Source organism: Camelus ferus, unplaced genomic scaffold (assembly GCF_009834535.1).
Source record: "Camelus ferus isolate YT-003-E unplaced genomic scaffold, BCGSAC_Cfer_1.0 contig313, whole genome shotgun sequence".
Lineage (NCBI taxonomy): Eukaryota > Metazoa > Chordata > Mammalia > Artiodactyla > Camelidae > Camelus > Camelus ferus.
In genome coordinates, this window is record NW_022588524.1 from 779252 (window position 1) to 792713 (window position 13462).

Below are 13462 nucleotides of genomic sequence, written 5' to 3' on the forward strand. Positions count from 1 at the left end.
TACCACAGTGCTTTGCTCCTGGTAACTGTCCTTAAATGCGGACTTTTAATATGGTTAATAATTCAATCTATAGGTATTTGTCTATGGTTACTAGAAGAGACAGAAGCGGAGAGAGTCTGTGGGGCGGTGCTGGCGGTGGGTCCAACAGACACCAGGCAGGGATGGGGATGGGGGCTGAGTCAGCCCACAGAGCTGTGATTTTGACTCAGTGTACCCAAGGCTTCACCCAGGAACAGCCCAGAACGAGGCATCTGTTTCATCCGTCTCGGTTCGTGTTCTGGCCTCTGTTCTGCTGAGGGACTCACCGGGTTGGGGGATGTATGACCTTTGACAGAGGCTTCAGGACTCCCGGACATGAGAACCCCTCCCCTGCCACTTCCCCCTCAGTGGCTAATATCTGACACCACCTTGTGGGTTCCATGCCTTGGATTTGATGTCTGGTAGCTATTCAGATGGAATTAGCCCTGAGAAGGAGCAACAGACTAGTCTCCAAAGAGCTATTTTTAAAAGCTCTCAGTTGAAGAATAAGCTGCAGAAGGAGGGGGCACAAGTCCCTGAAGACACCTGACAGCTATTTCCCAATTTTTTCTGCCCTTGGCATTACCCATAAATTATTAAAAAATATACTATAATCGTTTTTTTTTTAAAAGGATGGTCAATAGACTGCAATTCCCTACAAATAGACCTTTGATTAGGCAATAATTTCTTAGATATGGCACAAGCAATACAAGAAAAATAAGTAAGTTAATGGAACTCCATCAAAAATACAACATTTTGTGCTTCAAAAGACACCGGCAAGAGCGAAAGAATAACCCACTGCGTGGGAGAAAATATTTGCAAATCACACATACCTTTAAGATAAGGGACTTGTGTGGAGAACACACAAAGAACTCTCACAGCTCAAAAATATAAACACAATCTAATTTTCAAAACGGGCGAAGGACTCGAATAACAGGTCTCCGAAGAAGACACACGCATAGCCGAAAAGCTCATGAAACGTTCTTCAGCGTCACAGAAACGTTGCTGTGGAAAAGCGTGTTACAGCTCAGTTGTGACAGCAATCTAGGTCCGGGCGATAGACCAAGCAGCACTGGCAGGGTTGGAGAACTCAGGCTGATTACGCCAGTGGGCCCAGAAGAGTTAACACCCCAAGCTCCGGACCTCGTCTGCAGGTTTACACAGGCCTTTATAGGTGCCAGTCTACACTTTACAACATCATATGCAAATAAAGTATAACACGAGTTGACCAACCAGGAACAATCTTTGTAGAAGTAGACCAATCAGGAGTGAGAGAAATAACCAATCAGGAGTGAGCTCAGGGAACAAATAGAACTTTAGGGGTAAGTTAGCCGCATTAGAGGCAGAAAGTGAGACAGAGGCTCTGGGCCAGGGAGCCGGGTGGTGATGGCAGGAGAGCAGCGGCCTTGCCTGGGGGCCCAGCCGGTCTTTTCATGGGGCTTCCCGCCTTATTGTAAATCAAAGCCACGACGAGAGACCACTTCCCACCGAGCAGGATGGTGGTCGTCAAAGACGGACAGTAACACACGTTGTGGGGGGTGTGGGGAACCTGGAACCTTCATACGTTGCTGGCGGGGTTGGAAAACGGTGCAACCCCTTTGTGAAAACAGTCTGGCAGTTTCTCGTCGGGTTGAACGCCAGGTCACCATATGGTCCAGCAATCCCACTCTTAGGTACATAGGAAAGAGGAATAAAAATGTGTACACAAACTTGGACGGCTGACCTTTGAACAATACAGTTAATCACTATGTATATAAAAATAGATACAAAACAAGTTTTTTCTGTGCAGCACAGGGAACTGTATTCAATATCTTGTAATAACCTTTAATGAAAAAAGAATATGAAAAGAAATGCGTGTATGTATCTGCATGACTGGGACACGGTGCACAGGAAATGGATACATTGTAACTGACTATACTTCAATTTAAAAATATATTAAAACAACAAAACAACAAAAAAACACACACAAGATCCCCAGAAGTGTCTTGCGTGTATTCAAGTTTGAGCAGCCCTGCTCTCAGCAGAACTGTCTCCACGGGAGGGTGCCTTCCTGCGTGTCTCTCGTCCCCTACCCCTCCCTGCAGGTGGCTGGAAGACTCTCGGGCACTCCAGACACCCACCCGGCCTGGAGGCGAGGGAGCTGAGGGCCTTTGAGCTGGGGCTCAGCCAAGCTCCCGAGCTCCGGGGGTGGGGGTGGGGGTGTGACAAGGGCAAGGTTCAACTTTCACACAAAACATCGGAGGCTGAGACAGGGCAGCTGCAGGGAGGGGTCAGAAGCCTCTAGCCCTGCCTTCCCCGACCTCATGATGGTGGCTTGAGACAGGCCAAGGTGGGAGCATTTCCACCAGAAAAATTGGCAAATGCTGCAAACTAAGATTTTTTTTTTTTTTTTGGAGCCATTTTTAAAGATTTATCAGCATGTCCCTGGATATTTACAACACCCCAAATAGAACATTTAATGTGAGTTAATATCTAAAAATGGGCTAGTTTATGCAGGGAAATGTAAAAGTGTGTGCAGGGAAGGAGCAAGGAGGAACAATCTTTCCCCTGGAATTCAGACCCTTGCTTGCAGCCGCGCCCTTTGCTGTAGAAGGTCGGCAAGTAAACCCAGGAGGGCGTCCTGCTGGCGCCTCCTTTCAGCCCACACCGACTGCGGGTTCTCAGCCTCCCTCCCCGTCTGGAAGAGCTAAGCCCCTTCCTGTTGCTTCTGCTTCCCTGGTCTGGCTCTGTCAGCTGCCTCCACTCCACACACAACGGCCTGTGGCAGATACTCGAATGTGTCTGCCCAGTGGCACAGTTTCGGGTGGGTGGGTCTACAAGGATGGGTGGGTCTACGGGGTTCCTGGCCAGTAGTTCAGGTTGCAAACAGAGAAACTGGCTCCCTGCCTCCCAGGCTCTGGGCCTCTCCTCCACAGCTGAGCCAGGAGACGCCAGGCCCGGCCCATGGGAACTCTCTCCCTGCTCCAGGGGTCTTGGGAGCTCCATCCACTCTGCTGGTGGCAAGTCCGACCCTGCCCTCTGCCTCACTGCGACATCTCTTTCCACTCCTCGGCCTCCACCCCATTCCCAGAGGGGCTTTTGGATTCTGGGTCTGGGGTGTCTGGTGGCCCTCCTGGAATCAGAGGTTCCCAGGCCTTCATCCCAGGAAAGTAACTTGCACCTCAGCCTGGGGGAGGCACACTGCCTCCTTCTAATTACTTTTCTCTCGGTGGTTGACTGTCTCGCTGGGACACCATTACTGAGCCTCATTTCCGTTAGGAGCACCGGCCTATTCCATGCTCCCCCCCATCCCCTCCTCCCACCACATTCCCCTGCCACCTTCTCCAGGCCCTCCAGCCACCAGTGGCCCGTGGACGATGACCTCAGCAGGGTCTGGGCCACAGTCCCTAGTCCACTTCTGGGCTCTGGCCCCTCCCAGGCCACCCTTTCCCATGTGATGTCCAGAGCAAGGAGGGCCTCCCAAGACCCTGGGCAGGACCCTCCCCCCGCCTCGATCCCAAAAGCTAGAGGGGGGAAGGAGTCATAGAGATTCACTCATTCAGTGCACGCTTCATTTGCAGAGCACCGCCTCCACCTGCCAGGTGCTGTCCCAGAAGATGGGGAGTCCAGTGATGCGTACAACGGCCCCACACTCACTGAGATCACATTCCAGGAAGGAGACAGGTCACAAGACATGGGCAAAATGTAACTGAATACTTACGTATTTATATATTTATATCCCACTGATTAATAATGTATACGCTGACAATTTTATTTCAAATTTTTTGGCTATGGAGGTATTTTTGTTTTTATTTTATTTTATTTTCAGAGGAGGTACTGGGGATTGAACCGAGGACCTTGTGAACGCTAAGCCTGCACTCTACCACTTGAACTATACCCTCCCCCCAACAATTATTTATACAATAATATAAATATAAACAAAAATTATATATATGTCCATATATATATAAACAACATTTTGGTTATTTATACATACAAACATATAAGCACTTCTTTATAAATATAAACACTTAAATACATGCAAACAACAAGAAATCTATATTAAAAATATTTCCTATATACAAATAGAATGATACTCAGAAGAAAAATAATTCAGGTCAAGCAGAGCAGTTCGAAGTGTATGCTTTCATACAGACAGCCCGGAGGGCTTCCCGGGGGAGGTGGCATCTGAGCAGGGACCGCAGGCTGGGTTGGAGCAGGAGGGAAATCTTGCAGGACAGCATCCCCGGTGGAAGCCCAAGGTGGGCAGGACCAGGGGGCTGAGCTGCATGGCCCTGAGGCCATGCGCATAGGGAGCAACCGGCTTCTTCGGGCCCCGGCAGACTCGCACCCTGTACTGGTCTCCCTGCTTTGTTAATGGGAAAGCTGGAAGCAGTGGGGGGGGGGGGGAGGGCAGGCAGGCCTCAGGACATCGTGCAAGGACAGGACCCGGAGGCGCACCTCCTCCAGCGCCGATCTCTCTGCAGACGCACTTACTCGCCTTGTATCCTACCCCGTGAGAGTCGTTTTTCTAAGTCAGACTCTGTCTTCTGTTGCTTCTGGGACGGGGGTCGGTGGGGATGAAGCTGGGCAACCCAGGGGCCTCGGGCTGGCTCGCTCTGGGTCCCGGCTTGGGCTGCCCCTGCGGGCACGCCTGCCGCCCGCCCCCCTGGAATCCAGCGCGGGGAGCTGGGCAAACTCCAGCGTGCTTCCAGCAGGCTCTCCCGGTAGCATCGCTGGGCCGGCTCCAGTCCGCGCTGTTTCCGTTTCCGACTCGAGAGGGGGCCCGAATCTGCATGTCTAACGAGTCCCCAGGTGCTGCTGGTCCGGGACCCACTTTGGGACCCGCGGCACGGATGGAGGCTCTGTGGCGCTCCGGGGCTGCCAGAGCGGCCCCGCTCACTCCCTGCTCGGTCTCCGACCTCGGTCCTGGGGCGGGCCCGCCCGCCCACCTAGCCCTCGCCCGGCCCCTCCGAGGCCAGGTGGCTCCCCGCTCCGCGGCTCCTCCCCGCCGCCGCGATCCGGGGACCCCCAGCCCCCGCCCCGCCCGCCCGCAGAGGGGCGCACGGCCTCCCCGGAACCGAGGGCCGCGGAGAAGCCAGGCGGCGGCGCCGCGGCGGGCGGGGGATCGCCCCCGGGGCCCGGGCGCCACCAGGCCACCCCCGCCCCCGGGACGCGCGCCGCCGCCCGGCCGGGCTGGGCGCGGCGGCGGCGGCGGCGGGGGCGGTGCTCCGGGGCGGGGGCGGGAGGGGGGGGACGCGGCGCACCTTGCTCCCGGCGCCCCCGCCCCGCGCCGGCCCCTCCCCGCGCGCCCGCCCGGGCCGGTTCCAGCCCCTTCCGTCCTCCCAGCCCCGCCGCTGTCCTCCGCCGGCGCGCGAGCGAGGACGATGGGTCAGCGCGGAAAAAGTGAATGAGGGCGGCGGCGGCGGCAGCGAGCGCCTGACCCGCCGGGCCCGACCCCGCCCGCGCCCCGCACCCCGGCCGCCGGCTCCATGGACGCGGCGCGCGCCTCGGCCGCCAAGCCGCCCACCGGGTAAGCGGCCTCCGGGCCTCGCTGGGCTCGGACTCCCGCGCCCGCCCCGCGCGCTCCGGGGACGGGGGCGCGGGGCCCCGGCGCGCACTCGGGGCGCGGGCGTCCCCGCTCCGGCGCCCTGCTGGGGGGAGGGGGCCGGCCGTGTCCTTTGTGCGCCCGGGCCGTCGCCCAGGTAACAGTGCCGGAGCACTCTGCGCGTGGGTGTGTTTGTGTGCGGGACCCCCACCGAGCCCCGAGCCGTGCCCAGCCCCCCGCGAGGGTTTCCCCGGGGTCGGGGAGGCGGAGGGAGACCCCGGCCCAGCCCGGCTGCTGACTTCCTGCCCGGTGGCGCGTTCCAGCCTTGTCACCCCGCACCGGGCACGGTCCCGCGCCGCACCGCCCGCTCTTCCTTCCCCGCAAATTGACAGCAGGGAGCAGGTTACGGGACCCCGGAGGCGCGTGGGTCCCGCGGGCTCGGGAGGGCTGGGGAGAAGGCACTGGCCTGGAGGTTTCCATGACCCCTCTTCCTCTTGTCCTGCTTGCTTTTCGGGGTCCCCGCGCACCGTGGACAGGCGGGACGGGACCGGGCCCGAGGTGGGGACCCCAGCATCGGAGTAAAGTCAGGGCTTCCATCCCTGCCCGCCTGGAGGTACCTCTGCCCGGACCTCCGCGGTGTCTGTTTTCCATCCCCGCACCTCGCGTGTGGGGATTCCACGTCACGTCCACATTTTACTCCCAGAAAGAGTACCTTCTCTCCCAGGAGAAAAACAGCCCAGCCCTTTAATCGGATTCTGAGCCGGGGTTTGAACCGTGCACAACCCAGCCGGGCCTGGTGGCCACTGCGCTGCGGGGTCGCGCGCTCCGCCGGGCGCACCGAGGACCTGTGAACCCTGTCGCCGGCCTGGAGCAAGTGTGTGATGAGTCCTGCAGATGGAATGAGGGGCTGGGGTGGGCCCTGCACCTGCTTTCCAAATGGGCCTTCTTTTCCGCTGGAGCAACTGGTCTCCAACGAGGCAGCCCTGGGGACAACTAATCTCTTTTCTTTGCGAGTGTGTCCCACTGACTCACCCTGCCCGGGTGTGCCCACAGGCCGCGGTGTCGCCCAAGTCCACAAAAGATTTCAAAACAGGCTCCCCCCACCCCAAACTCTCCCTTTAATGCCAGGAAAAAGTGAGCCAGGTTAGCAAATCAAATAACCGTGAAGCTGAGGAATGTTAAAAAGAACTTTTTTTTTTTTTTGTCCTTTGTGCAGGGTGCTTAGTGGCGGTTATGTAATTCCCTTTGAACAAACAGATCTCCCAAAAGGAAGATCAGTGTGGGTGGGAAGTCCCGTTTCAGGGTAGCAGGCATCCCCGGATGACGTAGGGAAACGTGAAGTAGAATTACCTTTAAATCGGTCGCTTTACGAGCCCAATTTAATGCGCCCATTTACGGAAACTGAATCGTTCGGGTACTAGTGGCTTATAAATATATATATGGGAAGAGAGAATTATTTAAGAGGCCAGCAAAATCGTGCCCAAAAAGCATTTGTAAAATCCTTTGAAAGAATCTGATTGTGGACGTGTAACGTTCAGTCCTAAGGCCGGGACCCTCTTCCCAGTGTGGTACTAGGTAAGCAAGAGGAAAATAAAGAGAAGAGGTCTGGCTCGCAGCGCTTTGGAGAGTTCTGGTCGGCCTTCATGTCTGGGTCCCCCGGGGAAACTCCACTGTGGCTGTGATGATAGAACTGAGGCTGTTTTTATTAACGCCTTTGACTCCCCACACGCACATCCGGCGCATCTGATCTGCCTGTTTGAACATCTTCGTCCAAGCATGTAGACATACTCTTTTATTTCTGTTGTTCCCAATTTTTTTACCATTTGATGTTTGTTTTAGTGCCTTTCAGTGCATCAGGAAAATATCAGAGGAAAGAAATGGTCTTGGTTTTTTAAAAATATATATATTTTATGTAATTTAGGTGTGTTGTTTTGTCTAACGGGAAGGAGAGGTGTGGACGTGAAATTCCTGGTGCTTTGGGACGTTAGCGGTGGCCGTCGGGTTCTGTGGGTTCGCCCCTGAAATTGCAGTTTCCTCTTCTCTGACCTGTTTTTGTAGTTGCTTGAGGATAAGGCAGCGCTCCAGGGAAATTTGTTTTTTTCTCTGATGCTGCAGCGATTGGCGGTCAACTCACACTCAGTGAGCGCTCGCTTTCCCACACGCTAGGAAACAACAGATGGGACGGCTTTGGTGTTATTGCCCTTCCCTGGAACTAACGCTTGCTTGGTCGTGTTGCATGAAAATGGGCTGGATGGGGACAATGAGTGAAGGAGATTTCGCGTCCCAAAACAAGGTGTCCAGCAGCCCTTCTTGAGAATTCCTGAAAGGCTGGAGGCGTCGGCGGATGCAAACTCTGCGCTCATGTGTCAGAATAAATGACCACATGCGTGGTGGTTAGTCACCTTCGTAGAGAACAGAAGTCTGCATTTTTTTGTTGGATCGAAATTGTGTGTTTTTACCGGTAAGTCCATGAAAATGAAAACTTAGGCCTAACTTAAAAGTGTCTGGGAAAATGGGAAAAGCATTCTTGTAGGAAGGACGACATATGCAAAAAGTAACAAGGCAGACTTGAGGTGACTTTTCGGGGATGTCAGAGCTCAGTGGAGGTACCGTCATTGATGTAATACTCGAGACTGCGAGTAAAGGCAATTACTTTGGGTGAAGTTTTGAAATATCTTTAAGTCCGTTTAAGGCCGAGTTCACTGGCTTGCTTCAGTTCTCTGAGCGTCCGTGAGATCATCCTAGTGGTTGGTTTTTTATGGACACGGGCTTAACTTCCCCGCCGGACGGCGTACATAAGAGGCAGGAGGCTGCCAGTTGGGCAGGATACCGGGAAACTTTTTTCCTAGGGTGGAATCACATATTTCTGTAGAATAAATGTGACATGAAATGTCTGAACAGCTGGTGCGTTTGCTCGCTGGCCGCCTTCAGGCCGCCTGTTTACGTAAAGACCAGTGGACACTTGCCGATCAGCCCCACCGGAACGCTTGCTTCCGGTAGGCATTTCTCCACATCGGTTTCTATGTCTTGAATCAAGTTAGTAGAACAAGAAATCGTTTTTAAAATAGTCATCAAAGCGGGTAACTTGAGCTGCTCCAGTCCTGACAACCCTCCCTCTCCAGGTACAGGGTTGGGCGCAGGAGGCCCGCAGCCCTGCCCAGCCCGGCCTTGCCCGTCGCTCCCCGCGTGGGTGCGCGTTGCCAAGGGGCTGCTAGCGGGTGCGGGTCCTCACGGCAGGGTGAGGCTGCCGGGCCTTTCCTTAAAGGTTTCTAGGCTTTGGGCCCACCTGTCAGCAAGCGTGTCTACACCCTGACAAGCGGCAGCCTGGGTGATCATGTGTTACCTTAAAATCTTCCCGTTTAGTTGGAGCTGTACTGTAAGATGTGGCTTCTACGCTCTGCTGTGTGTCGGCAGCTCATTTACGGATGTAAACATTATAATGGCTCCTAGTAAGCTGTAATGGGAAAGAATATGCATACATTATATTATACACACATCTTATATACGTTATGTATCTTATATACATTATATCATATACATTATGTATCTTATATACACTATGTATCTTACATACGTTATGTATCTTACATACATTATGTATCTTATGTACATTATGTATCTTATGTATGTTATATATTTTATGTTATATATCTTATATGTCTTATGTTATATATACCTTATATACATAGTTTATATCATATCTTATATATGTGTATTTTATATATATCTTATATTATATATACTTTATGTATAAATCATATTACATACATCTTATATACATATATTATACATATTTTATATTATATATCTTATATACATCATATATCTTATATACACATATGTCTTATATATATCTCATATACATACATTATACATATCATACATTATGTATTTTATATACATACATTATACATATTTTATATGTATCTTGTATATTTATATGTATCTTATATATGTATCATATATCTTATATTACATATCTTGTATATTGTATTGTATACCTTATATATATATATATTTTATATTATATATAACTGAATCACTATGCTGTACACCAGAAACAAACACAACATGGTAAATAAATTAAAATAAATAAATAAATTAATTAATTAATTAATTAAAAAATATAAAGAGTAAAAGGCAGGTATTGTTTGATGGCGAGTGAGAAGTGGGCCCAGGGCTTTGACGCTTTTGAAATTCTAGCTGTTCCTACTACCTTCGAGGAGTTGGGCGTTTCTGGGTTACAGTGTATCAGGTAATCTTAGAGTATCTTATTTTTATTTTTATTATTATTTTTTAATTTTTAGAGATTTCCCTTGGGTGGTTTATTTTATTTTATTTTATTTTTTGGGGGTGGTAATTAGGTTTGTTTGTTTCTTTCTTTCTTTCTTTAGTGGAGGTGTGGGGCATTGAACCCAGGACCCCGTGCCTTCTAGGCACACACTTTACCACTGAGCTCTACGCTTCCCCCTTTTAAAACTTAATTTAATTTAATTATTTTAATTTTGGGGGGAGAGGTAATCAGGCTTATTTATGTTTAGAGGAGGGACTGGGGATTGAACCCAGGACCCCGTGCCTTCTAGGCACACATTTGACCACCGAGCTATACCCTCCCCACCAGAACATCATAAATATTTCTCGATGGTCATGTAAGGGCGATGGAGCACGTGCGTGACTAAGTTTGATGCGAAGGTTTGTGCAACGCTGGGTCTCCCCTGCCTGCAGGAGCTGCGGCCTGTAACCCCTCCTCCGTCCCTCTGTGCACGGCTTTCCCGGGGGCCTGGCAGGGCTGAGCATTATTATTGGACCGGGCCCAGGTGGAGTGACACCCCCACACCCCTCCTGCAGGTCTGGGTCCAGTGGCCTCTTTAACTCGGGACCTGGGAAGGAAGTCCTAATTTGTGAGCGCCCAGCATGGCGTCTGTGATTCTTCAGGATGCAGTGATTGCAGACTCTGCCCACCTGCCAGTGAGCAGCGTAGCTTTCTAGGCCTTTTGTGCGGTGTTATTAAATGTGCCATGACGTGTCAATCTGTAACTGATCGTATGTCTTAAAGAGCGAGCAGGAATATTTGATACTAAAGCAGGGTTTAGAGCGAAGCTGTGCGAACTTAAAACATAGGAACGTGTGGTTCTGATTTAGATTTATTTACTATTTATTCTTAGAGGAGGAACCGGGGATTGAACCCAGGACCTCATGCATGCTAACCACGTGCTCCACCCCTGAGCTACACCCTCTCCTCCTCGTTTACATTCACTTTTGGGGTCTGTGGGTTTTATGTGTTGAGTAATTTTAGGTTCCTTTTTTTCACTCAGTTTCTGCTAGAGCAGAACGTATATTTGCTATCTCATGACCCACTGGAAGCTTGTATAACATCTTCGTCTCTGTGCTCTGTCTGTCCTTCCGCTGTTCAGTATTGACTTATACTATTGACATATTGATAATTTGCCTTTTCACTCTTCACTGATTTAAGTGAGTTTTAACCCCCCCGCCACCACCCCATCTTCTACCCTTTGCTTCCTCACTTCCCCTGTCACTGGAGGGTTTGCTGCTCAGAGCCCCTGCGTGGCTTTCTGCACCTGAGTTCATGGCCGTGTCGTTCTTTATCACTTCTCCTTCCTGTTTCCATGGTTCCTGATTTTCCGCCTGTCTCTTCCAGTTTTAGGGTTAAACTTTTTTCTGTCTTATACTTCGTGTGGTTCCATTTGCTCTTCTGCCGAGCTCATGACGGTAATTGCCTTCAAGTCCTAACGGTGTTCATTCTAAACTAGATTTTGCTACGTACTCTGGGCTGGGTCTCCAGCCGCATCTCCGGGTCCTCCTGCCTGTCTCAGGGACGGTCCCACACTTCTGGCGGGATGCTCGCTTCCCCGGCTTGGGGGGCACGCTGCCGCCTTTAGGGTTTTCACACCCTTTTATCTGGCCCCCCTAATTAGATGCTGACCTGTTGCTTACCAGGACCGTGTCTTCTACCGGCCATGTCCAATTAGGATAAATTCCACATCCGAAAACATTTCTATTTCAAAAAAGGAAAACCAGGAAATCTTTTCAAGCTATGGCTCAGGTGTATTTTATTTTGGTCCATTTGGTAAGTCCGGTTCCAAGATCACGAAGGCTTTGGGCACAAGCATTTTTGCAGGATCCAATCCCCACTTCCCCCAAAGCAAGTGAAGGCTTTTTGAGAGACACTGATGGCTTCGGAAAGGTCACTGGAGTCCTTAACCCTTTTCAAAAAATCAGACACACATCCCCCAAAAGGAGCCAGGTAAACCGGGGGCCCTGGTTCATTGCTCTCCCCCCAGACAGAGGGCAGCGGGCTGTGGCTCTCTGTGGACACACGTGGACATGCTCCCACCCCCACTGGGCCACGCGGGGAATCCTTCCCTGATCCAGAATGCCTGGTGCTCGGCCCTTAATCCTGTCTGACTTTCTCCCATCAGAGGCAGACAGGCTGGCCTAGTGGGAAGAATACTGACTCAGGAAGAAGATTTGGCTCCCGGTGTCAGTTGTGCAACATTAAAGGGACCCTCTGAGCCGAGCCCGCCGGCCCAGGGTGACTCCTGCCGGGGCCCCAGCCCAGCGCCGACCAGCACGACTCTGCGCGGGTGAAGGTGTTCTGTGGTCGTGGCTGTGGCCGTGGTCGTGGCTGGTACAGGGGCGGCTGAGCACCTGAAATGTGGAGCTGAGTTTCTCACTTTCTTTTGTGCTCATTAATTGAAGGGTGAATAACCAGGGGTGGCCAGCGGCACCCCAGTGGGTGCACAGTGCCGCCTCTCCATTCATCCCTGTCCCCCTGTCCATCCTGAACCAGCCTTCGCTGGTGCTCTGGTGTGTCTGACTCTCTTTAAGAGCTGGAGGGGCTTCAGCGAAGGTGGGCGGACAAGTCACGGGGCTGTGCCCCTCCTTGTCCTCCAGAATCCTGGGAGACCCCGGGTTTTTTCAAAACGGGGCCCCTGGCGTCCTCTTGGCCTCTGCGAGGAACACATCATCACTTTCCCCAGAGCTGGTGCAGGGTCCACAGTGTGGCTGCGGGTCTGTGACACTGAGTCCCATGGGCAGCTGGCATCTCTGGACGGCAGGCCCCCTGTGCATCCAAAGCGGGGAAGATGGGGTCCCCCCACCACGTGCCGTCCAGGGGAGCTCCGTGCCCAGGGCTGGAGTCCACCCGGCCTTTGTCTGGAGCAGATCAGGGCACCGGCAGGTTTCTTCTGTGTGCCCTGCCCGCTTTGGCTTGTTCAGGATGGTCACCGGCCTGGAGACGTGGGGACAGAGGAGAACTCCCGAGCCTGGTCCCCACGGTGGCCGTAGCACGAAAATCGGGGTTCCTGCCTGGAGAGCTGGGCGGGCTGGAAAGAGAGCTGGCCTGAGAGGATGGGGGGACCCCTGCAGGATGCTTGCCCTGGGGTCTGTACCCTGGTTCACTCTGCCTTTGATCAGGGAGCGAAAGAGAGAAATTCCAGACGTATTAACTCTGCAGGGACGTGCAAAAGGCTTGACCAGAAAGCGAGCTTCGGCGCCTTGATGGAAGGTGGACCACGAGGGTGAGTGTGTCTGGGCGGGCGTGCGCGTGGGCGCGACGTGACATTTAAGCCTCACGTCCGGCCAGCACTTGGCAAAACCTCAGGTCCCCACATCAGACCTTGGCAGTTTTTTTTTTTTCAAACCCGATGCTTCGGGAATTGAATTTAAAAATAGCTCGGGAGGGAGCGATAACCACCAGAAGTGTGTGCTTCTGGTCCTTGGCTGATTTTTGAGACTTAAATATAGTTCCGTTGGCTGGAGCCCTGTTCATTAGGGACAAAACCCACTAACGTTCAACAAACAAGCCACGAGGCTGGAAAGACACCAAGTCGCACGTGCCACCGAGAGTGGCACCTTGCCCAGAGTGTCCCCATCCGTCTGCCCCCCGTCCGTCGG

The 13462-nt window shown here is 52.4% G+C and overlaps 1 protein-coding gene across 3 annotated transcripts in view; it reads left to right on the forward strand.

Annotated features, from left to right (window-relative positions):
* The first annotated feature begins 5219 nt into the window (after positions 1 to 5219).
* The window catches only part of COBL (cordon-bleu WH2 repeat protein), a 152968-nt gene continuing 144725 nt past the window's right edge, over positions 5220 to 13462 (forward strand). For 2 of the 3 annotated variants that reach the window (XM_032476277.1, XM_032476279.1), the window contains exon 1: positions 5221 to 5530. Coding sequence is in view for 2 of the 3 variants with exons in the window: in XM_032476279.1 (XP_032332170.1) it covers positions 5490 to 5530 (41 nt within the window). In the remaining variant the exon portion in view is untranslated. Of the gene's footprint in view, positions 5531 to 13462 lie in introns of all 3 variants that reach the window. The other variant, XM_032476275.1, reaches the window with a different exon arrangement.